The sequence below is a fragment of the Anomaloglossus baeobatrachus genome, chromosome 1 (genome assembly GCF_048569485.1).
Source record: "Anomaloglossus baeobatrachus isolate aAnoBae1 chromosome 1, aAnoBae1.hap1, whole genome shotgun sequence".
NCBI lineage: Eukaryota > Metazoa > Chordata > Amphibia > Anura > Aromobatidae > Anomaloglossus > Anomaloglossus baeobatrachus.
In genome coordinates this window covers 901,198,224-901,220,926 of record NC_134353.1, presented here as the reverse complement: position 1 = coordinate 901,220,926, position 22,703 = coordinate 901,198,224, and the positions used below count along the sequence as shown (strand labels likewise).

The 22,703-nt window shown below is 53.0% G+C and overlaps 1 protein-coding gene and 4 non-coding genes across 6 annotated transcripts in view; all 5 read right to left on the bottom strand.

The window, feature by feature from the left end:
• Positions 1 to 22,133, bottom strand: part of RPL17 (ribosomal protein L17) — a 48,266-nt gene extending 26,133 nt beyond the window's left edge. For both annotated transcript variants that reach the window (XM_075327212.1, XM_075327217.1), the window contains exons 1-5: positions 22,040 to 22,133; positions 21,840 to 21,880; positions 20,464 to 20,598; positions 12,179 to 12,277; positions 1,739 to 1,930 (exon numbers count right to left, since the gene is read on the bottom strand). In XM_075327212.1, the coding sequence (XP_075183327.1) occupies positions 1,739 to 1,930; positions 12,179 to 12,277; positions 20,464 to 20,598; positions 21,840 to 21,880; positions 22,040 to 22,079 (507 nt within the window). In that variant the 5' untranslated portion in view covers positions 22,080 to 22,133. The remainder of the gene's footprint in view (positions 1 to 1,738; positions 1,931 to 12,178; positions 12,278 to 20,463; positions 20,599 to 21,839; positions 21,881 to 22,039) is intronic.
• LOC142258720 (small nucleolar RNA SNORD58) lies at positions 2,097 to 2,163 on the bottom strand. The gene has a single exon (XR_012727853.1). It is a non-coding gene; the product is annotated as a small nucleolar RNA SNORD58 (small nucleolar RNA).
• Positions 20,308 to 20,375, bottom strand: LOC142258713 (small nucleolar RNA SNORD58). Its single transcript, XR_012727850.1, has one exon. It is a non-coding gene; the product is annotated as a small nucleolar RNA SNORD58 (small nucleolar RNA).
• LOC142258742 (small nucleolar RNA SNORD58) lies at positions 21,740 to 21,804 on the bottom strand. Its single transcript, XR_012727860.1, has one exon. It is a non-coding gene; the product is annotated as a small nucleolar RNA SNORD58 (small nucleolar RNA).
• A 35-nt stretch (positions 22,134 to 22,168) lies between the features above and the next one.
• On the bottom strand, positions 22,169 to 22,237 carry LOC142258749 (small nucleolar RNA SNORD58). The gene has a single exon (XR_012727862.1). It is a non-coding gene; the product is annotated as a small nucleolar RNA SNORD58 (small nucleolar RNA).
• Positions 22,238 to 22,703: the final 466 nt, after the last annotated feature.

Genomic DNA, 22,703 nt, shown 5'->3' with positions numbered 1-22,703 from the left:
AGGGAGGAGAAGGGGGGGGGAGAGGGAGGAGAAGGGGGGGGAGAGGGAGGAGAAGGGGGGGGGAGAGGGAGGAGAAGGGGGGGGGAGAGGGAGGAGAGGGGGGGGGAGAGGGAGGAGAAGGGGGGGGAGAGGGAGGAGAAGGGGGGGAGAGGGAGGAGAAGGGGGGGGAGAGGGAGGAGAAGGGGGGGGAGAGGGAGGAGAAGGGGGGGAGGGAGGGAGGAGAAGGGGGGGGGGGAGAGGGAGGAGAAGGGGGGGGGGGAAGAGAGGGAAGAGAAGGGGGGGGAAGAGAGGGAAGAGAAGGGGGGGAGAGGGAGGAGAAGGGGGGTGGGGAGAGGGAGGAGAAGGGGGGGGAGAGGGAGGAGAAGGGGGGGGAGAGGGTGGAGAAGGGGGGGGAGAGGGAGGAGAAGGGGGGGGAGAGGGAGGAGAAGGGGGGGGAGAGGGAGGAGAAGGGGGGGGAGAGGGAGGAGAAGGGGGGGGAGAGGGAGGAGAAGGGGGGGGAGAGGGAGGAGAAGGGGGGGGAGAGGGTGGAGAAGGGGGGGGGAGAGGGAGGAGAAGGGGGGGGAGAGGGAGGAGAAGGGGGGGGGGGTGAGGGAGGAGAAGGGGGGGGGAGGGAGGAGAAGGGGGGGGGGTAGAGGGAGGTGAAGGGGGGGGGAGAGGGAGGAGAAGGGGGGGGAGAGGGAGGAGAAGGGGGGGGGAGAGGGAGGAGAAGGGGGGGGGAGTGGGGAGGAGATGGGGGGGGGAGAGGGAGGAGAAGGGGGGGGGGGGATGGAGGAGAAGGGGGGGGAGAGGGAGGAGAAGGGGGGGGGAGAGGGAGGAGAAGGGGGGGGAGAGGGAGGAGAAGGGGGGGGGAGAGGGAGGAGAAGGGGGGGGAGAGGGAGGAGAGGGGGGGGGGGAGAGGGAGGAGAAGGGGGGGGGAGAGGGAGGAGAGGGGGGTGGGGGAGAGGGAGAAGGGGGGGGGGAGAGGGAGGAGAAGGGGGGGGAGAGGGAGGAGAAGGGGGGGGGGAGTGGAGGAGTAGGGGGGGGAGTGGGAGGAGATGGGGGGGGGAGAGGGAGGTGAAGGGGGGGGGAGAGGGAGGAGATGGGGGGGGGAGAGGAGGAGAAGGGGGGGGGAGAGGGAGGAGAAGGGGGGGGGAGAGGGAGGAGATGGGGGGGGGTGAGGAGGAGAAGGGGGGGGGAGAGGGAGGAGAAGGGGGGGGAGAGGGAGGAGAAGGGGGGGGGGAGAGGGAGGAGAAGGGGGGGAGAGGGAGGAGAAGGGGGGGGAGAGGGAGGAGAAGGGGGGGGGGAGAGGGAGGAGAAGGGGGGGAGAGGGGAGGAGAAGGGGGGGGAGAGGGAGGAGAAGGGGGGGGAGAGGGAGGAGAAGGGGGGGGAGAGGGAGGAGAAGGGGGGGGGGAGAGGGAGGAGAAGGGGGAGGGGGGGGAGAGGGAGACTGATCACGCGAGGCTGGCTTCTGGGCACGCTCAGTAGAGCAAGCAGGATCCTGCCTATCAGCATGCCAGCGTTCACATGCGTTTGCGTGCTGTTTAGTCAGGATCCAGTGATTTGCAGTATTTGGACGCAGCTCAAAAACGCTACAAGTAGCGTTTTTGAAAAAAGTTAAAGAACTGCAACTCGCTGGATCCTCACTGTAACGCACGCACTTATCTGAAGGTGTATACTAAACTACATGGAAGCCACCTAGCACTGTCCCATCCCAGTAATGAACTTTTTGGCAGCCTAAAGCAGGGAACCCAAGCCTCACCTTTTTCTTTTGAGCGACCTCCTCCTCTGGTTTGGGGACGATCTGCTCCTTTTCGGTCAGAATCATCTCAATGTGGCAGGGGGAGCTCATGTAAGGGTTGATGCGGCCATGAGCGCGGTAAGTTCGTCTGCGCATCTTGGGGGCTTTGTTCACCTGAATGTGCTCGATGACCAGAGAATCGACATCCAACCCCTGGAAACCAGAAGAAAGTGAATACACAACAAGTAATGCATCTGCATACACAACAAGTAATGCATCTGCATACACAACAAGTAATGCATCTGCATACACAACAAGTAATGCATCTGCAGTATAAAGGAAGGGAAAGACCATAACTGAATATAAAACATGGACACTGGCAGCTCAGAACAAAGGTTGGTTTCATGTTTGATTCCAAAGGTGTCCTAAGATGGTCATCATTGCTGCCAATATACAAAATTTGTTTCTGGTAAGCTGGACAAGGAAAGATCAAAAGAAGGGAATTTTGTTTACTTACCGTAAATTCCTTTTCTTCTAGCTCCAATTGGGAGACCCAGACAATTGGGTGTATAGCTTCTGCCTCCGGAGGCCACACAAAGTATTACACTAAAAAGTGTAAGGCCCCTCCCCTTCTGCCTATACACCCCCCCCCCCGTGCATCACGGGCTCCTCAGTTTTGGTGCAAAAGCAGGAAGGAGGAAACTTATAAATTGGTCTAAAGTAAATTCAATCCGAAGGATGTTCGGAGAACTGAAAACCATTCAACATGAACAACATGTGTACACAAAAGAACAACAGCCCGAAGGGAACAGGGGGCGGGTGCTGGGTCTCCCAATTGGAGCTAGAAGAAAAGGAATTTACGGTAAGTAAACAAAAATTCCCTTCTTTGTCGCTCCATTGGGAGACCCAGACAATTGGGACGTCCAAAAGCAGTCCCTGGGTGGGTAAAATAATACCTCGTAATAGAGCCGTAAAACGGCCCCTTCCTACAGGTGGGCAACCGCCGCCTGAAGGGACTCGCCTACCTAGGCTGGCATCTGCCGAAGCATAGGTATGCACCTGATAGTGTTTCGTGAAAGTGTGCAGGCTCGACCATGTAGCCGCCTGACACACCTGCTGAGCCGTAGCCTGGTGCCGCAAAGCCCAGGACGCACCCACGGCTCTGGTAGAGTGGGCCTTCAGCCCTGAGGGAACCGGAAGCCCAGAAGAACGGTAGGCTTCAAGAATTGGTTCCTTGATCCACCGAGCCAAGGTTGACTTGGAAGCCTGCGACCCTTTACGCTGGCCAGCGACAAGGACAAAGAGTGCATCCGAGCGGCGCAGGGGCGCCGTACGAGAAATGTAGAGTCTGAGTGCTCTCACCAGATCTAACAAGTGCAAATCTTTTTCACATTGGTGAATTGGATGAGGACAAAAAAAAGGTAAGGAGATATCCTGATTGAGATGAAAAGGGGATACCACCTTCGGGAGAAATTCCAGAACCGGACGCAGAACCACCTTGTCCTGGTGAAACACGAGGAAGGGGGCTTTGCATGACAGCGCTGCTAGCTCGGACACTCTCCGAAGTGATGTGACTGCCACTAGGAAGACCACTTTCTGCGAAAGGCGTGAAAGAGAAATATCCCTCATTGGCTCGAAAGGTGGTTTCTGAAGAGCCGTCAGCACCCTGTTCAGATCCCAGGGTTCTAGCGGACGCTTGTAAGGAGGGACGATGTGACAAACCCCCTGCAGGAACGTGCGTACCTGTGGAAGTCTGGCTAGGCGCTTTTGAAAAAACACAGAGCGCCGAGACTTGTCCCTTAAGAGAGCCGAGAGACAAACCCTTTTCTAATCCGGATTGAAGGAAGGACAGAAAAGTGGGCAAGGCAAATGGCCAGGGGGTAAAACCCTGATCAGAGCACCAGGATAAGAAGATCCTCCACGTCCTGTGGTAGATCTTGGCGGACGTTGGTTTCCTGGCCTGTCTCATAGTGGCAATGACCTCTTGAGATAACCCTGAAGACGCTAGGATCCAGGACTCAATGGCCACACAGTCAGGTTGAGGGCTGCAGAATTCAGATGGAAAAATGGCCCCTTGAGACAGTAAGTCTGGTCGGTCTGGTAGTGCCCACGGTTGGCCCACCGTGAGATGCCACAGATCCGGGTACCACGACCTCCTCGGCCAGTCTGGAGCGACGAGGATGGCACGGCGGCAGTCGGACCTGATCTTGCGTAACACTCTGGGCAGCAGTGCCAGAGGAGGAAACACATAAGGCAGTTGAAACTGCGACCAATCCTGAACTAATGCGTCTAATGCGCCTTTAGGGCAAGATACACTGCCCTTATCTCCAGAACATTGATCTGAAGGGGAGGGACTCTGGCTGAGTCCAGGTCCCCTGAGCCCTGTGGTGGAGAAAAACCGCTCCCCACCCTGACAGGACTCGCGTCCGTCGTGACCACCGCCCAGGATGGGGGTAGGAAGGATTTCCCCTTCGACAACGGAAGTGGGAAGAAGCCACCACTGAAGGGAGGCCTTGGCTGCCCGAGAAAGGGAGACGTTCCTGTCGAGGGACGTCGACTTCCTGTCCCATTTGCGGAGAATGTCCCATTGAAGTGGACGAAATGAAACTGCGCAAAAGGAACTGCCTCCATTGCTGCCACCATCTTCCCTAGGAAGTGCATGAGGCGCCTCAGGGGGTGTGACTGACCATGAAGGAGAGATTGCACCCCTGTCTGTAGTGAACGCTGTTTGTCCAGCGGAAGTTTCACTATCGCTGGGAGAGTATGAAACTCCATCCCGAGATATGTCAGTGATTGGGCCGGTGTCAGTTTTGACTTTGGGAAATTGATGATCCACCCGAATCTCTGGAGAGTCTCCAGAGCAATGTTCAGGCTGTGTTGGCATGCCACCTGAGAGGGGGCCTTGACAAGCAGATCGTCTAAGTAAGGGATCACCGAGTGTCCCTGAGAGTGTAGGACTGCTACCACTGTTGCCATGACCTTGGTGAAGACCCGTGGGGCTGTCGCCAGGCCGAAAGGCAGTGCCACGAACTGCAGGCGTTCGTCCCCTATGGCGAAACGCAGGAAGCGCTGATGCTCTGGTGCAATCGGCACGCCTTCGCACAAAGCATAAAAACTGAGGAGCCCGTGATGCACGGGGGGGTGTATAGGCAGAAGGGGAGGGGTTTACACTTTTAAGTGTAATACTTTGTGTGGCCTCCGGAGGCAGAAGCTATACACCCAATTGTCTGGGTCTCCCAATGGAGCGACAAAGAAAGGGAAGAGCCTCAGGGACAAATCGTGAATAGGATTTCATTCTTCGCATTGCAAGAAGTGAAAATTCACAAAATAAATTGACATGCTGAGGATAGAATATCCAGATAAGCTGAACTCAGGCTACCATATTTTTCGGATTATAAGACGCACTTTTCCTCCCAAAAATTTGGGAGGAAAGAAGGGAATTTTGTTTACTTACCGTAAATTCCTTTTCTTCTAGCTCCAATTGGGAGACCCAGACAGTGGGTGTATAGCTACTGCCCTCTGGAGGCCGCACAAAGAACTACACTTAAAAGTGTAAGGCCCCTCCCCTTCTGGCTATACACCCTCCCGTAGGAGTACAGATTCCTCAGTTTTAGTACCAAAGCAAGAAGGAGGAAAGCCAATAACAGTTTCAAAAACAAATTCAATCCGATAACATGATCGGAGAACTTAAGAAACAACATGAACAACATGTGCACCCGAAAAACGAAACCCTAAGAACAAATAGGGCGGGTGCTGGGTCTCCCAATTGGAGCTAGAAGAAAAGGAATTTACGGTAAGTAAACAAAATTCCCTTCTTCTTTTTCGCTCCTAATTGGGAGACCCAGACAGTGGGACGTCCAAAAGCAGTCCCTGGGTGGGTAAAAAGATACCACATGAACGGGCTGTCAGACAGCCTCTTCCTACAGGTGGGCCACCGCCGCCTGAAGGACTTGTCTACCTAGGCTGGCATCTGCCGAAGCGTAGGTATGCACTTGATAGTGTTTGGTAAACGTGTGCAGACTCGACCAGGTAGCCGCCTGGCACACTTGCTGAGCCGTAGCCTGATGCCGCAATGCCCAGGACGCACCCACGGCTCTGGTAGAATGGGCCTTCAGTCCAGATGGAATCGGAAGCCCAGCAGAACGGTATGTGTGAAGAATTGGTTCCTTGATCCACCGCGCCAGGGTGGATTTGGAAGCTTGCGATCCCTTATGCTGACCAGCGACTAGGACAAAGAGCGCATCAGAACGGCGTAGAGCCGCCGTGCGAGAAATGTAAATCCTGAGTGCTCTCACCAGGTCCAACAGATGTAAACCCTTTTCAAATTGGTGAACTGGATGCGGACACAAAGATGGTAAAGTGATATCCTGATTGAGATGAAAGGAAGAAACCACCTTGGGAGAAAACTCTGGAATTGGACGCAGTACTACCTTGTCTTGGTGAAACACCAGGAAGGGAGATTTGCAAGATAACGCCGCTAGCTCGGACACTCTTCGAAGAGACGTGACCGCCACAAGAAAAACTACCTTTTGTGAAAGCCGAGAAAGGGGAACCTCTTTCAAAGGCTCGAAAGGCGGCTTCTGGAGAGCAATGAGAACCTTGTTCAGATCCCAGGGTTCCAATGGCCGTCTGTAAGGAGGAACAATATGACAAACTCCTTGGAGAAACGTGCGTACTTTAGAAAGCTGTGCCAAGCGCTTCTGAAAGAATACGGATAGCGCGGAGACTTGACCCTTAAGAGAGCTAAGCGACAAACCTTTTTCCAACCCAGACTGCAGGAAGGAAAGAAAAGTTGGCAATGCAAATGGCCAGGGAGAAAACCCTTGAGCCACGCACCACGCTAAGAATATCTTCCACGTTCTGTGATAGATCTTAGCTGAGGATGGTTTTCTAGCCTGTCTCATTGTGGCAACAACTTCTTGAGATAAACCTGAGGCCGCTAGGATCCAGGACTCAATGGCCACACAGTCAGGTTCAGGGCCGCAGAATTCAGATGGAAAAACGGCCCTTGAGACAGCAAATCTGGACGGTCTGGTAGTGCCCACGGTTGGCCTACCGTGAGATGCCACAGATCCGGGTACCACGACCTTCTTGGCCAATCTGGAGCGACGAGTATGGCTCGATGGCAGTCGGACCTGATTTTCCGGAGAACTCTGGGTAACAATGCTAGAGGTGGGAACACATAGGGGAGTCGGAATTGCGACCAATCCTGAACCAAGGCGTCTGCCGCCAGTGCTCGGTGATCGTGAGACCGTGCCATGAAAACTGGGACCTTGTTGTTGTGTCGTGACGCCATCAGATCGACGTCCGGCGTCCCCCAGCGGCAACAGATCTGCTGAAACACGTCCGGGTGAAGGGACCATTCTCCTGCGTCCATGCCCTGGCGACTGAGAAAGTCTGCTTCCCAGTTTTCCACGCCTGGGATGTGAACTGCGGATATGGTGGACGCTCTGCTTTCCACCCACGTCAAAATCCGATGGACTTCTTGAAAAGCTTGGCGACTGCGTGTTCCCCCTTGGTGGTTGATGTACGCCACCGCCGTGGAATTGTCCGACTGAATCCGAATCTGCTTGCCTTCCAGCCATTGTTGGAAGGCTCGCAGGGCAAGATAGATTGCTCTGATTTCCAGAACATTGATCTGCAGGGTGGACTCTTCCAGAGTCCACATCCCCTGAGCCCTGTGGTGGAGATACACCGCTCCCCACCCTGATAGGCTCGCATCCGTCGTGACCACTGCCCAGGACGGGGGAAGGAACGACTTTCCCTGTGACAATGAGGTGGGGAGAAGCCACCAACGCAGAGAGTCCTTGGCAGTCTGAGAGAGGGAGACAGTCCTGTCGAGGGACGTCGATTTCCCGTCCCATTGGCGTAGAATGTCCCATTGTAGAGGGCGCAGATGAAACTGCGCGAACGGGACTGCCTCCATTGCTGCTACCATCTTTCCTAGGAAATGCATGAGGCGCCTCAGTGAGTGCGACTGGCTCTGAAGGAGAGATTGCACTCCAGTCCGTAGCGAGCACTGCTTGTCCAGTGGAAGCTTCACTATCGCTGAGAGAGTATGAAACTCCATGCCAAGATAAGTCAGAGATTGGGTCGGGGTTAGATGAGACTTTGGAAAGTTGATAATCCACCCGAAACTCTGGAGAGTGTCTAGTGCCACCTTCAGACTGTGTTGGCATGCCTCTTGAGAGGGTGCCTTTATAAGCAGGTCGTCTAGATACGGGATGACCGAGTGACCCTGCGAGTGCAGAACAGCTACTACTGCTGCCATGACCTTGGTGAAGACCCGGGGGGCTGTTGCCAGACCGAAAGGTAACGCTACGAACTGCAGGTGTTCGTCGTGTATGACGAAGCGTAGGAAACGCTGATGCTCTGGTGCGATCGGCACGTGGAGATACGCATCTTTGATATCTATTGATGCTAGAAAATCTCCTTGAGACATTGAGGCTATGACGGAGCGTAGGGATTCCATCCGGAACCTCCTGACTTTTACGTGTCTGTTGAGCAACTTTAGATCCAGGACGGGCCGATACGATCCGTCCTTTTTTGGGACCACAAACAGATTGGAGTAAAAACCGTGACCTTGTTCCTGAAGAGGGACGGAGGTCACCACTCCTTCCGCTTTTAGAGCGGCCACCGCCTGCAACAGAGCATCGGCTCGGTCTGGTGGGGGAGAAGTTCTGAAGAAACGAGTTGGCGGACGAGAACTGAACTCTATCCTGTACCCGTGAGACAGAATATCCCTCACCCAACGGTCTTTGACGTGTGACAGCCAGATGTCGCCAAAGTGGGAAAGCCTCCCACCGACCGCGGGTGTGGGAATCGGAGACCGCAAGTCAGGAGGACGCCGTCTTGGCAACGGTTCCTCCGGCTGCCCTTTTTGGGCGTGACTGAGACCTCCAAGAATCTGAGCGTCTCTGGTCCTTTTGAGTCTTTTTTGACGAGGTGAATTGGGACCTGCCCGGTCCTCGAAAGGACCGATAACCAGACTGACCCTTCCTCTGTTGGGGTTTGTTTTGTCTGTGTTGCGGTAAGGATGAGTCCTTACCCTTGGAGTGTTTGATGATTTCATCCAAACGCTCTCCAAACAATCGGTCACGAGAAAAAGGCAAATTGGTTAAGCACTTCTTGGAATGAGAATCTGCTTTCCAATGTCTCAACCACAGGGCCCTACGCAAAACAACGGAGTTGGCTGACGCCACTGCCGTGCGGCTTGTAGCGTCAAGAACAGCATTAATCGCGTACGACGCGAATGCCGCCATTTGCGAGGTCAATGGTGCTACCTGCGGGGCAGATGCACGTGTGACGGAGTCAACTCGCGCAAGCCCGGCTGAGATAGCTTGGAGTGAACATACGGCTGCAAAAGAAGGCGCCAATGACGCTCCAATCGCTTCATAGATGGATTTCAGCCAGAGCTCCATCTGCCTGTCAGTGGCATCTTTAAGTGCCGCTCCATCTTCAACTGCAACCAAGGATCTAGCTGCAAGCCTGGAAATTGGAGGATCCACTTTTGGACACTGGGTCCAACCCTTGACCACCTCAGGGGGAAAAGGATAGCGTGTATCTTTAAGCCGTTTAGGAAAACGCCTTTCAGGATAAGCGTGGGGTTTCTGGATTGCGTCTCTAAAGTCAGCGTGGTCCAGAAAAGTGCTTAAAGTACGCTTAGGGTATCTGAAATGGATTCTCTCGTGCTGCGAAGCTGACTCCTCCACAAGAGGAGCTGGTGGGGAAATATTTAACATCTTATTGATGTTAAATATAAGATCATTAACTATGGCGTCACCATCTGGTGTATCTAGATTGAGAGCGGTCCCAGGATCAGAATCCTGATCAGTTACGTCCGCCTCATCACCCATAGATTCATCTCGCTGGGATCCTGACCATTGAGATGAATGTGAAGGCCCGTCATAGCGAGCCCGCTTAGGCTGCCCGGGGCCATCATCCGAGTCAGAGTCTTCACCCTGAGGTGTATATGCCCGTCCCGGAGCTTGGAGCTGAGGGGGACCAGGGGGCAATGATTGCACAGTGTCCGTGGCCTGAAGTACAGGCCTAGCTCGCAATGTGTCAAGAATTTGTGACATAGTGAGAGACATTCTGTCAGCAAAAGCTGCAAACTCAGTTCCTGTCACCTGGACAGCATTCACAGGTGGTACACCCTGGGTCACGTCCAGCAGAGGTCCCGACTGTGCAAGCGCCGCAGGGGCCGAGCACTGCACACAATGGGGGTCCGTGGAGCCTGCCGGTAGAAAAGTCCCACATGCGGTGCAGGAAGCATATAATGTCTGTGCTTTGGCACCCTTGCGTTTTGCGGACGACATGCTGCTGGCTCTCTGCAATGTGAGAGAGTCTATAGCCAAAGGGCGACCAGCGCTATGCAATACAAAGTATTTGTAGCAACAAAATACTAAGAATAGTACTGGCACAAGAGGGGGTGAGCCCTGAGGGCTGCTTACCGCCCGCTGAATAGCGGGTAAGAGGCTGCAGAATTCCTTGTCTGGGTCTCCCCGGCTCCCCTCTGCAGCTCAGCGTGTCAGCAGGAATGGCTGCCGGCGTCTGTGGAGAGGGGCGGTCCGTGGGAGTTCCCAAACAAAAGTGCGGGAAACAGTGTCCCCTCTGTGCCGATTGGGAGGGCTGGAGTATGTAAAAACGACTCCAGCCCTCAGCGCTGATGCACTGGCCAGCGTCCCGCCCCTCTCCTGACTGGCAGGTCTGGGGGCGGGAACGAACGGAAGCAGGCCGCAAAAGCCGGGGACTCGAGTTATCAGCGCGGCCGCCGTAAAAGCGCGGGCCGCGCTGAAGTCCCCGGCGCACCACAAGTGCCAGCCGCGCCGCAGTCCCAGCGGCCGGCATGACCGAATCCTAAACGTGGCCAGCGTCCCGCCCCTCTCCTGACTGGCAGGTCCGGGGGCGGGAACGAACGGAAGCAGGCCGCAAAAGCCGGGGACTCGAGTTATCAGCGCGGCCGCCGTAAAAGCGCGGGCCGCGCTGAAGTCCCCGGCGCACCACAAGTGCCAGCCGCGCCGCAGTCCCAGCGGCCGGCGCGACCGATTCCTGGAAGTGTGCCTGCTTCAGCTAAGCTGAATGAGGCCATGGCACAAGCGCCGTAGCGCAGATGTCCCCCGGCGCACTACAACACCCAGCATGCTGCGGTGTGAGCGCCAAATGCACGGGGACACAGAGTACCTTGAGGAAGCAGGGCCATGTCCCTGATGTACTCCGCTCCATCCAGCATCTTCTCCAGGGGCTGTAGATGGAGCCCGGTCTCAGTGCCTGGAGACCAGTAAATCCCACTTCACCCAGAGCCCTGTAAAAAGGGATGGGGAAGGAATCAGCATGTGGGCTCCTGCCGCCGTACCCGCAATGGGTACCTCAACCTTACAAACACCTCCGACATACAGTGGGGTGAGAAGGGAGCATGCTGGGAGCCCTGTTTATGGGCCCTCTTTTCTTCCATCCGACATAGTCAGCAGCTGCTGCTGACTAAAAACAATGGAGCTATGCGTGCGTGTCTGACCTCCTTGCGCACAAAGCTAAAACTGAGGAATCTGTACTCCTACGGGAGGGTGTATAGCCAGAAGGGGAGGGGCCTTACACTTTTAAGTGTAGTTCTTTGTGCGGCCTCCAGAGGGCAGTAGCTATACACCCACTGTCTGGGTCTCCCAATTAGGAGCGAAAAAGAAATGAGTGGCGAGTCTTAGAGGAATGCAGCTTACCAGAGGTTGGTGGAGAATGGTCACAGGAGGCAGGAACAATGCTGTGCACTGTGTGCAGTGCTAGTGGTCACTGCGGGTGGTGAAGCAGGGGCCATCCTGAAAAGGTCGGTGGTGCGGGCTTCAAATAACGGCGCTTAAAGTCGGTGTGTGTGCAGACTGAGAACTTGGGCTCCAGATCTCATCTGCACACACGCCGCCTCTGGCCTAATGATCTCCCAGCAGCAGACTTAAAGAAAATGGCGCGTGCGCAGATGAGATCTTGGCTCGTCATTGAGCAGATTGCTCAATCTGTGCAAGTGCAGACTATGGGCACCATTTCTTTGAAGCCCGCACCGCCAATAGTTTCTGGAAGTTACTGCTTTACAGTGCCCACAGAGAGCATCCGGGACACCCGCTGGCGGCGGCATCGCCCTGCTGCATCACCGCCTGTGCCTCCTGTAATTCCGCTCCACCACCATCGCCCCCAGTAAGACACCACCGGTTTATAAGACTGACCCCATTTTTCCCCCCTTTTTTGTATAAATTTAGGGTGTCTTATAAAACGAGAAAAATACAGTAATCATTTGCATGTCCTGATGAACAAAACTGACTATAATCGGGTCGATTGGATGTTTGTTGGATTTTCCATCGAAATGGAAACCCAAGTGCCTACTCTTCCTGTAGGAATTGGAACCTATGATGGCGCCTCCTGCAAGTGTGAACAAAACCTTACGTTGCAGATTTTGATAAGATTCAAAGTGCGGCTCACCTTCAGTTCTGCATTGCTCTCTGCGTTCTTCAACATGTGCAAGAGAAACTCTGCGCTTTTCTTGGGCCAACGTCCCTGTGTCCAGCCCCACTGCTTGGCCTGCAGGAGAAATAGGAAAATAGTAGTGTACATCCTTCAGATTTATAACCTAAAGTATAATAAGTATCAGCAATGGTCTGCTAACAAGTGACCGTCAAGAACTTTTCAGGTTCACAAGTCTCCACGGCTAAGTGTTAGGCCTAAGACACACGGCATGAAAATCGGAGCGAGTGGAGTGCGATAAAACATCACATTCTACTCGGACCAATATTAGCCTGTGTCCCAGCACCCACGAGTGATTATTTTCTCAGCCCTAATCTGACTGAGAAAACAATCGCAGCATGCTGTGACTATTGCGATCCTAGTTTCTCTCGCACCCTTCAAGTCTATGGGGCGAGAGAAAAATCGTACTGCACTCGCAGTACACCGGTGTTCCGCAAGTGCAGGGCGAGAATCTCAATAGCCAGCAACGGAGGAGAGAGGGAGATAAATCGCTCCCTCCCCTCCGCAGCACCGGCCTGCCCCCCGCAGCTGAGGTCTGATCGCTTGATCAAACCTCAGTCGCAGTGACACTCGGCTCCCGTTGTGCTGAGAGTGTGAGCCGAGTGTCATGCGAGGATCGCATTAGTCCCCCATGTGGCCCCGGCCTTACTATGAGGAGACGCCGCATGGTGCACTTACTACAAACAAACAGCAGCGAGTACAGACCGCAGCACAACAGCTACATATTAATGGGAAAACCCTTACAATGGATATCACTACAGGAGAAACCAAGCAAAAACTATAAGGAACCATGTATAATAATAATAATAATAATATTCATTTATATAGCGCTATTAATTCCACAGCACTTTACATACATTGGCAACACTGTGCCCATTGGGGCTCACAATCTAGAGTCCCTATCAGTATGTCTTTGGAGTGTGGGAGGAAACCGGAGACCCCGGGGGAAACCCACGCAAACACGGGGAGAACATACAAACTCCTTGCCGATGGTGTCCTTGGTGGGATTTGAACCCAGGACCCTTAGGTTAGGTCTATGTAATCGTCTTTCAGTCAAGAAATCGGCTGCAGAAACCACTGTGGGTTAGATTGTAAGAAAAAGCAAAGCAAAAATTGTCTGGCCCTGCAAAACCTATTTAACACTAGAAGTCCCAGGAATTTCGAGCTCCATAGGGTTCCAATGGTAGAAGAAGGGAATTTTGTTACTTACCGTAAATTCCTTTTCTTCTAGCTCTTATTGGGAGACCCAGACGATTGGGGTATAGCTACTGCCCTCTGGAGGCCACACAAAGCACTACATTAAAAGTGCAAGGCCCCTCCCCCTCTGGCTATACCCCCCCCGTGGTATCACGGGTTCTCCAGTTTTAGTGCCAAAGCAAGAAGGAGGAAGCCAATAACTGGTTTAAACAAATTAACTCCGAATAACATCGGAGAACTGAAAAACCGTTCAACATGAACAACATGTGTACCCGCAAACAACAAAAAACATCCCGAAGGACAACAGGGCGGGTGCTGGGTCTCCCAATAAGAGCTAGAAGAAAAGGAATTTACGGTAAGTAACAAAATTCCCTTCTTCTTCAGCGCTCTATTGGGAGACCCAGACGATTGGGACGTCCAAAAGCTGTCCCTGGGTGGGTAAAGAAATACCTCATGTTAGAGCTGTAAAACAGCCCTCCCCTACGGGGGTGTCACTGCCGCCTGCAGGACTCTTCTACCTAAGCTGGCATCCGCCGAAGCATAGGTATGCACCTGATAATGCTTGGTGAAAGTGTGCAGACTGGACCAGGTAGCTGCCTGGCACACCTGTTGAGCCGAAGCCTGGTGACGTAATGCCCAGGACGCACCCACGGCTCTGGTTGAGTGGGCTTTTAGCCCTGAAGGAACCGGAAGCCCCGCAGAACGGTAGGCCTCTAGAATTGGTTCTTTGATCCATCGAGCCAGGGTGGCTTTAGAAGCCTGCAACCCCTTGCGCGGACCAGCGACAAGGACAAAAAGTGCATCGGCACGGCGCATGGGCGCCGTGCGGGAAATGTAGATTCTGAGTGCTCTCACCAGATCTAGCAAACGTAAGTCCTTTTCATACCGGTGAACCGGATGAGGACAAAAAGAAGGCAAGGATATATCCTGATTAAGATGAAAAGAGGATACGACCTTAGGGAGAAACTCCGGAATAGGGCGCAGCACTACCTTGTCCTGGTGGAACACCAGGAAGGGAGCCTTGGATGACAGAGCTGCCAGCTCAGACACTCGCCGAAGCGATGTGATCGCAACAAGAAACGCCACTTTCTGTGACAGCCGAGAAAAGGAAACTTCCTTCAGAGGCTCGAAGGGCGGCTTCTGGAGAGCAACTAGTACCCTGTTCAGATCCCATGGATCTAACGGCCGCTTGTACGGGGGCACAATATGACAGACCCCCTGCAGGAACGTGCGCACCTTAGAAAGACGTGCTAGACGCTTCTGAAAAAACACGGATAGTGCCGAAACTTGCCCTTTAAGGGAGCTGAGCGACAAGCCCTTTTCTAACCCCGATTGCAGGAAGGAAAGAAACTTGGGCAATGCAAATGGCCAGGGAGACACTCCCTGAGCAGAGCACCAGGATAAGAAAATCTTCCACGTTCTGTGGTAGATCTTAGCCGAATTCGACTTTCTAGCTTGTCTCATTGTGGCAACGACTCCTTGAGATAATCCTGCAGATGCTAGGATCCAGGACTCAATGGCCACACAGTCAGGTTCAGGGCCGCAGAATTCTGATGGAAAAACGGCCCTTGGGACAGTAAGTCTGGTCGGTCTGGCAGTGACCACGGTCGACCGATCGTGAGATGCCACAGATCCGGATACCACGACCTCCTCGGCCAGTCTGGAGCGACGAGTATGATGCGGCTGCACTCGGATCTGATCTTGCGTAGCACTCTGGGCAAGAGCGCCAGAGGCGGAAACACGTATGGGAGCTGAAACTGCGACCAATCTTGAACCAAGGCGTCTGCCGCCAGAGCTCTTTGATCGCGCGACCTCGCCATGAATGCCGGGACCTTGTTGTTGTGCCGGGATGCCATTAGGTCGACGTCCGGCACTCCCCAGCGGCGACAGATTTCCTGAAACACGTCCGGGTGAAGGGACCATTCCCCTGCGTCCATGCCCTGGCGACTGAGGAAGTCTGCTTCCCAGTTTTCTACGCCTGGGATGTGAACCGCGGATATGGTGGATGCTCTGTCCTCCACCCACATTAGAATGCGCCGGACTTCTTGGAAGGCTTGCCGACTGCGCGTCCCTCCTTGGTGGTTGATGTATGCCACCGCTGTGGAGTTGTCCGATTGGATTCGGATCTGCTTTCCTTCCAGCCACTGTTGGAAGGCCAGTAGAGCAAGATACACTGCTCTGATCTCCAGAACATTGATCTGAAGGGTGGACTCCTGCGGAGTCCACGTCCCCTGAGCCCTGTGGTGGAGAAATACTGCTCCCCACCCTGACAGACTCGCATCTGTCGTGACTACTGCCCAGGATGGGGGCAGGAAGGATCTTCCCTGAGACAATGAGGTGGGAAGGAGCCACCATTGTAGGGAGTCCTTGGCCGTCTGGGAAAGCGAGACTTTCCTGTCCAGGGACGTTGACTTCCCGTCCCATTGGCGGAGAATGTCCCATTGAAGTGGGCGCAGATGAAACTGCGCAAAGGGAACTGCTTCCATGGCTGCCACCATCTTCCCTAGGAAATGCATGAGGCGCCGCAAGGGATGCAACTGGCCCTGCAGAAGAGATTGCACCCCTGTCTGTAGTGACCGCTGCTTGTTCAGCGGAAGCTTCACTATCGCTGCTAGAGTATGAAACTCCATGCCAAGATACGTTAGTGATTGAGTCGGTGATAGGATCGACTTTGGAAAGTTGATGATCCATCCGAAAGACTGTAGGGTCTCCAGCGTAGCATTCAGGCTGCGCTGACATGCCTCTTGAGAGGGAGCTTTGACCAATAAATCGTCTAGGTAAGGGATCACCGAGTGTCCCTGAGAGTGCAAGACTGCTACCACCGCCGCCATGACCTTGGTGAAGACCCGTGGGGCTGTCGCCAGACCAAATGGCAGAGCTACGAACTGAAAATGGTCGTCTCCTATCACAAAACGTAGAAAACGTTGATGTTCTGTAGCAATTGGCACGTGGAGATAAGCATCTTTGATGTCTATTGAGGCAAGGAAGTCTCCTCTGGACATTGAGGCAATGACAGAACGCAGGGTTTCCATCCGGAACTTCCTGGCGTGCACATGTTTGTTGAGCCGTTTTAGGTCCAGAACAGGACGGAACGAGCCGTCCTTTTTTGGAACCACAAAGAGATTGGAGTAAAACCCTTGCCCTTGTTCCTGAGGAGGGACTGGGATCACCACTCCTTCCGCTCTTAGGGAGTCCACCGCCTGCAGCAGAGCATCTGCTCGGTCTGGATGTGGGGAGGTTCTGAAGAACCGAGCTGGAGGACGAGAATTGAACTCGATTCTGTACCCGCGAGACAAAATGTCCGTCACCCACCGGTCTTTGACCTGTGACATCCAAATGCCGGAAAAGCGGGAGAGCCTGCCCCCGACCGGCGATGCGGAGGGAGGGGGCTGGAAGTCATGAGGTAGCCGCTTTGGAAGTGGTACCTCCATTTGCTTTCTTGGGGCGCGTGTGAGCCCGCCACGAATCTGAGTTTCTTTGCGTCCTCTGAGTCCCTTTGGACGAGGTAAACGGTGTCTTGCCCGAACCTCGAAAGGACTGAAACCTCTGCTGCCACTTTTTCTGCTGAGGTTTGGTTGTTCTGGGTTGTGGTAAAGAGGAGTCTTTACCCTTAGACTGCTTAATGATATCAGCCAATGGCTCGCCAAACAGTCTATCTCTAGATAAAGGCAAACTGGTTAAACATTTTTTGGAACCAGCATCTGCTTTCCAGTCCTTTAACCACAAGGCTCTGCGCAAAACTACCGAATTGGCGGACGCCATTGAGGTGCGACTGGTAGATTCTAGGACCGCATTGATAGCGTAAGACGCAAACGCCGACATCTGCGTGGTAAGGTGCGCCACTTGCGGCACTGCTGGATGTATGATAGCATCCACTTTTGCTAAGCCAGCTGAAATAGCCTGGAGTGCCCATACGGCTGCGAATGCCGGAGCAAACGACGCGCCGATAGCTTCATAGACAGATTTTAACCAAAGGTCCATCTGTCTGTCATTGGCATCTTTAAGTGAAGCGCCATCCTCCACTGCAACTATGGACCTAGCTGCGAGTTTGGAAATCGGGGGGTCTACCTTTGGACACTGTGTCCAGCGCTTGACCACCTCAGGGGGGAAAGGGAAACGCGTATCTTTAGATCGTTTAGAGAAACGCCTTTCTGGGTGAGCGTCGTGCTTCTGGATTGATTCTCTGAAGTCAGCGTGATCCAACAAAGCACTCAATTTACGCTTGGGATAAAGGAAACGAAACTTCTCCTGCTCCGCAGCCGCCTCTTCTGCTGAAGGGGCTGGGGGAGAAATATCCAACAGCCTATTGATGGCTGAGATAAGGTCGTTTACCATGGCATCCCCATCAGGGGTATCCAGGTTGAGAGGGGTTCCAGGAATGGATTCCTGATCACTCTCATCAGACACATCACAGGGAGACTGATTGCGCTGAGACCCTGAGCAGTGTGATGACGTCGAGGGTCTTTCCCAGCGAGCTCGCTTAGGGTGGCTGGGGCTATCATCTGAGTCATAATCCTCGGCCTGTGAAGCCGGGGACCCCCCTGTGGGCTGGATTAATTCCAAGTGAGGGGGACCTGAGGACAGAGGCCTCGCCGTGCCCAAAGACTGAGCCCCATGCATAGATTGCAAGGTTTCAAGGATTTTTGCCATAGACACAGACATATTATCAGCAAAAACTGCAAAGTCTGTCCCTGACACCGGGGCAGGACTTACAAGCGTCTCAGCCTGGGTCACTACCTCTCCTGACTCCGGCTGGCGAAGCAGCACCGGGTCGGAGCATTGCACACAATGGGGGTCATCGGAGCCTGCTGGTAGATTAGCCCCACATGCAGCACACGCAGTATACACAGCCCTAGCCTTGGCAGCCTTGCGTTTTGAGGATGGCATGTTGTTGCTTCCACAGAGGGATCTGGGAGATGCAGCCAGAAGCGACCTCACAGTGCAAGAAATACAATATCTCTATATCCTACACAGTACACCGATACACCGTGAGGCACTAGAGGGACCAGCACAGAAAAATCGCTTACCGCCCGCTTAAAAAGCGGGTGTGTGGTCGCCAGATAGCCCCTAGTCCAGGTCTCCCAGAGCCTTGCGTCCTTCCTCCAGCCAGACTGCATGTAATGGCTGCCGGCGTCCTGAGAGAGAAGGGGGGCGGGCCCTGGGCGTTCCTGGCTAAGAGCGGGAAGCCTGCTTCCCTCTGTGCCTAGTGTGAGGGCTGGAGCATGTAAATCAGGCTCCAGCCCTCGTCGCTGCTAGCGAACAGCGTCTCTCCCCTACCCTGAATGACAGGGTGGGGGCGGGAACGAATCGGAGCTGCCGGCGTCCTAGGCCCAAAAAGCCGGGGACTCAATTTATAACCGCCGCCGCCGTAAAAGCGCGGACGGCGGATCCCCGGCGCACCACAAGTCACAGCAGCGCCGCCCGGTCCAGAGGGGGTCGGCGCTGCGTTCCCATACACAAAAAATCCCCCAGTAATCTGTAGGGACACTAACTCCAACGTTGCGGTCCCCGGCGCACTACAACACCCAGCCAGCCCGGAGTGTGTCTGTGCCTGCCGGGGACACAGAGTACCTGTATGATGCAGGGCCTGTCCCTGATCGTACTCCTGCTCCGTCTCCATCAGGTTCTAATGGGTCTGTGGATGGAGCCCGGCGTCAGAGCTGAGAGGCCGGCAGGATCCCACTTCCACAGAGCCCTACCAGGGGATGTGGAAGGAAAACAGCATGTCAGGCTCCAGCCCTGTACCAGCAATAGGTACCTCAACCTTACAACACCATCCAGGGGTGAGAAGGGAGCATGCTGGGGACACTATATGTGTCCTCTTTTCTTCCATCCGAAATAGTCAGCAGCTACTGCTGACTAAAATCTGTGGAGCTATGCATGGAATGTCTGACCTCCTTCGCACACAAAGCTAAAACTGGAGAACCCGTGATACCACGGGGGGGGTATAGCCAGAGGGGGAGGGGCCTTGCACTTTTAATGTAGTGCTTTGTGTGGCCTCCAGAGGGCAGTAGCTATACCCCAATCGTCTGGGTCTCCCAATAGAGCGCTGAAGAAATGTTAAATGACCCCTCTCTGGGACATCTAGTGTTAAAGGCTTAAAAGAAGTTGTCCATTTTCCTTAGACATTTTTTCTACCCCACAAGACTTTATTGCCTAAACCTGTGTGGATGTATATGTAGGGTAGGTGCAGTAACATACTCTCCCATTGCGGTCTTCGTGGTTCCCCAGCACCGGTCCGGTCCTTTTCTGGGTCACACGACTTCTTTTTCGACTTGCCAGATTTTGGAAGTCGGAATAGAAATTAAACAAGTGAGGAGAGGACCTGGAAAGCGGTGATGGGTGAGTATATTACCGCACCTACCCTACATATACATCCTAGCCAAGAAGTTTTATGATAGCGCTTTTTTTTTTAAGTGCATGTAATTGAGGCTAAAAACAACCCAAAACGTTTTTTTACAATTGGGTTTGGTTAAAAACTTTACATATTTTGCTTTCGAAAGCTTCTTTGTATTGCACCATACCATCTATTGCCGGCTGTAGAAGGAGTTGACAGAGAATCTGTCAGTGAGCTTGCTATCACAGTATGACAACGTTTGTAACCCTTGTTTTTTTCCTGACCTCTTCGCAGCTGATTTAGGACTACAGACCGCATCAAAGTTGAATGTACAGGCATAAAAAGGTCTTTAGAAAGCAAAAAAGTGTAAAGTTCTTAATTAAACCCAATGATAAAGATGATTGCATTCAAGAATAGTCATTGAAGGTGGACAATCCGTGTAAATCTGCAGTAAATGCACCACATTGCCCAGCTAAATGCCTGCCGTTTGGTGCAGATTTCACAGCCGTGGACACTTCAGACATTGTGAGGTCACACTTTGTAAACTTCTTGAGTTGCTCAGAACATTATGGTTGTTTTCATGGTTATTCCAAAGGTGTCCTAAGATGGTCATCACTGCAACTCCTAAAAAACCTGACTACACTGTGATCCTCCTGCAAAACCTGTAATATTGTATTGGGAGCGCCATATACAACGTGCTTATACCGACCTGAGCACAGCGGCCAACGCCTCCATTGTAACGACGGAAGGGGACGCACTGCTTCTTCACGGTTACATCTTTTAAGTATTTGGTGGCCTTGCGGATGTGCATGCCCTTAATGGCCTGAGCAGTCTCACGAGTGTTCTGCAAAGAGAAAAATACATGTCACATCCAATCTAAAAAGGACAAATACAGAACTATACAAATTAAGAATAACCCACAACGGCCATCAGAACCAATGCCGGACTGGTTTAAGCCAACGAACTGTGTGACCACTATATAACCAACAATATCAATATCGAGGGCTCTAGTATATAACAGCCACCAACACCCAACCATTGCAGACCTTTTAGGTACAGAGTGATATGGAGATGGTGCAAATTTGACTCAAATACATCAGATGGAGAAAACAATTCTTGTAGCTTATAAGCCCACACTATGCCATAAACCACTACTGTACCGTCACAACAGTCTATAAAAGCCTAAAGTGAACCCGTGCATGTAGTAGGGTCTGTTCACACTTTGCAGTACATCAGACGTATATCCCTATAGCAAGGCCTCTGATTTATGCCATTATGTGGGCACACAGAGGTACACAATCATGATTGCTTTTTTTTACCTACTTAGAAAATAACGAAAAGTAAAAAGATGAAATGTGAACAGAGCACGTGTGACTGCGAGGACAAATACGGGAATATTTACTAATCTACCAAACCAGTGCACCCCTAGAGCTGACCAAACATCGGCAGTCAGAACATGGCAACTTTTGTATCAGTCACCAATCTTTGTATATGGGATGAACCCTGTTTCCATGGAAGATAAACCGCCACCCGGGGTTTAACAGAAACATATCCCCCATTAAAATAAACCCACAGAACGCCAAGCCTAATGGCCTCCATAAAAAATGGACCAATATTGACGGGTTCGGACGACTGTCCAATGTGTATGGGGGCACTGGCTGGGGGAGATATGGATCATAGGTGTCTGATTTTGAACTGCCAACTGCACGGTTTTCCCTAAGATAAACCGTCAGCCGATGCATTAATCGGCAGCTTTCTCCTAGAGAACACGCAAGGGTACGGCGGAGTGTGCGGCCGGCAGCCACCCGGCAGTGTGCGGCCGGCAGCCACCCGGCAGTGTGCGGCCGGCAGCCACCCGGCAGTGTGCGGCCGGCAGCCACCCGGCAGTGTGCGGCCGGCAGCCACCCGGCAGTGTGCTTAAATGTCTGCAACCCATACACATCATATAAACATCACATTGGTAATAAAACAGAACACAAATGTTGGCTGCTCAAAATTCTTGTTAGTTTCATGGTTGATCCAAAGGTGTCCTAAGAAAACATCACAGCAGCGAAGAAGCAGGAACCTGAGACGCCTGGTGCTTACCTTGAAGTGCACTCGCAGGTTGGAGCCCCGGGCCTTGCATGCTGCAAAAGACAAGCAAGAAGTTAGTTATGTTAATAATCTCTAACATGTGGATCCCCGAGGGGCTGAGAAACTACAACTCCCAGCAGCTTAGTAGATGTAGTTCCAAAACCCCTAAGGAGCAATGACCCATCTATGCAGCCGAATAACACGTCACTTACACTTTGTGGGGTTTTCCGGGTCGAGTGAGTAGCGGACCATTTTGAGATTTTACCTGGAGAAAAAAAAAGAAAACATCATTTAGACTTTGTAAAGCAACGTGTTAAGTAGTCGGCCCGGCTCGTATCACAGCTGCTCAGATCTGAAAGGTATTTTCATTTTTTTATTTCCAAAGGTGTCCTAAGAAGTCATCACCGCAGCTGGAATCCTAAACAAGTCCCTGCACCATAGAAAGTGGCACACTTCAAGCAACTACCCCCCCCCACTCAATATTTATCATGGTACAGTCCTAGCAGGTCAGGGACTAGTAGTGCTTTATAGCCAGGGCTCACCCAACGGGCCAACTACAGGGGTGTCCGCTGCTAGAGGCAAAAATGGAGATACATCCGGTTAACACTGGTCAGAAGTGGGCTCTACAGAGCAGACACCCCCTTATTAACTACAAAAACATGAGGCTTCTCCAGGGTATATACCACTACGTACCGCCTGGATTATACACAACCTCACATGCCACAGCATGCAAGCAGTCATCTGCTGTGACTGGATGATCAGTTTTGCTCAGGTGTGGGCTGTGTAACACAGCTGGCACCCTTGGTATGTGGTCTATGTCTGCATTGTACACAGGTCGAACACATCTGCCCTATATACACAAGAGGCTGCCAGCCC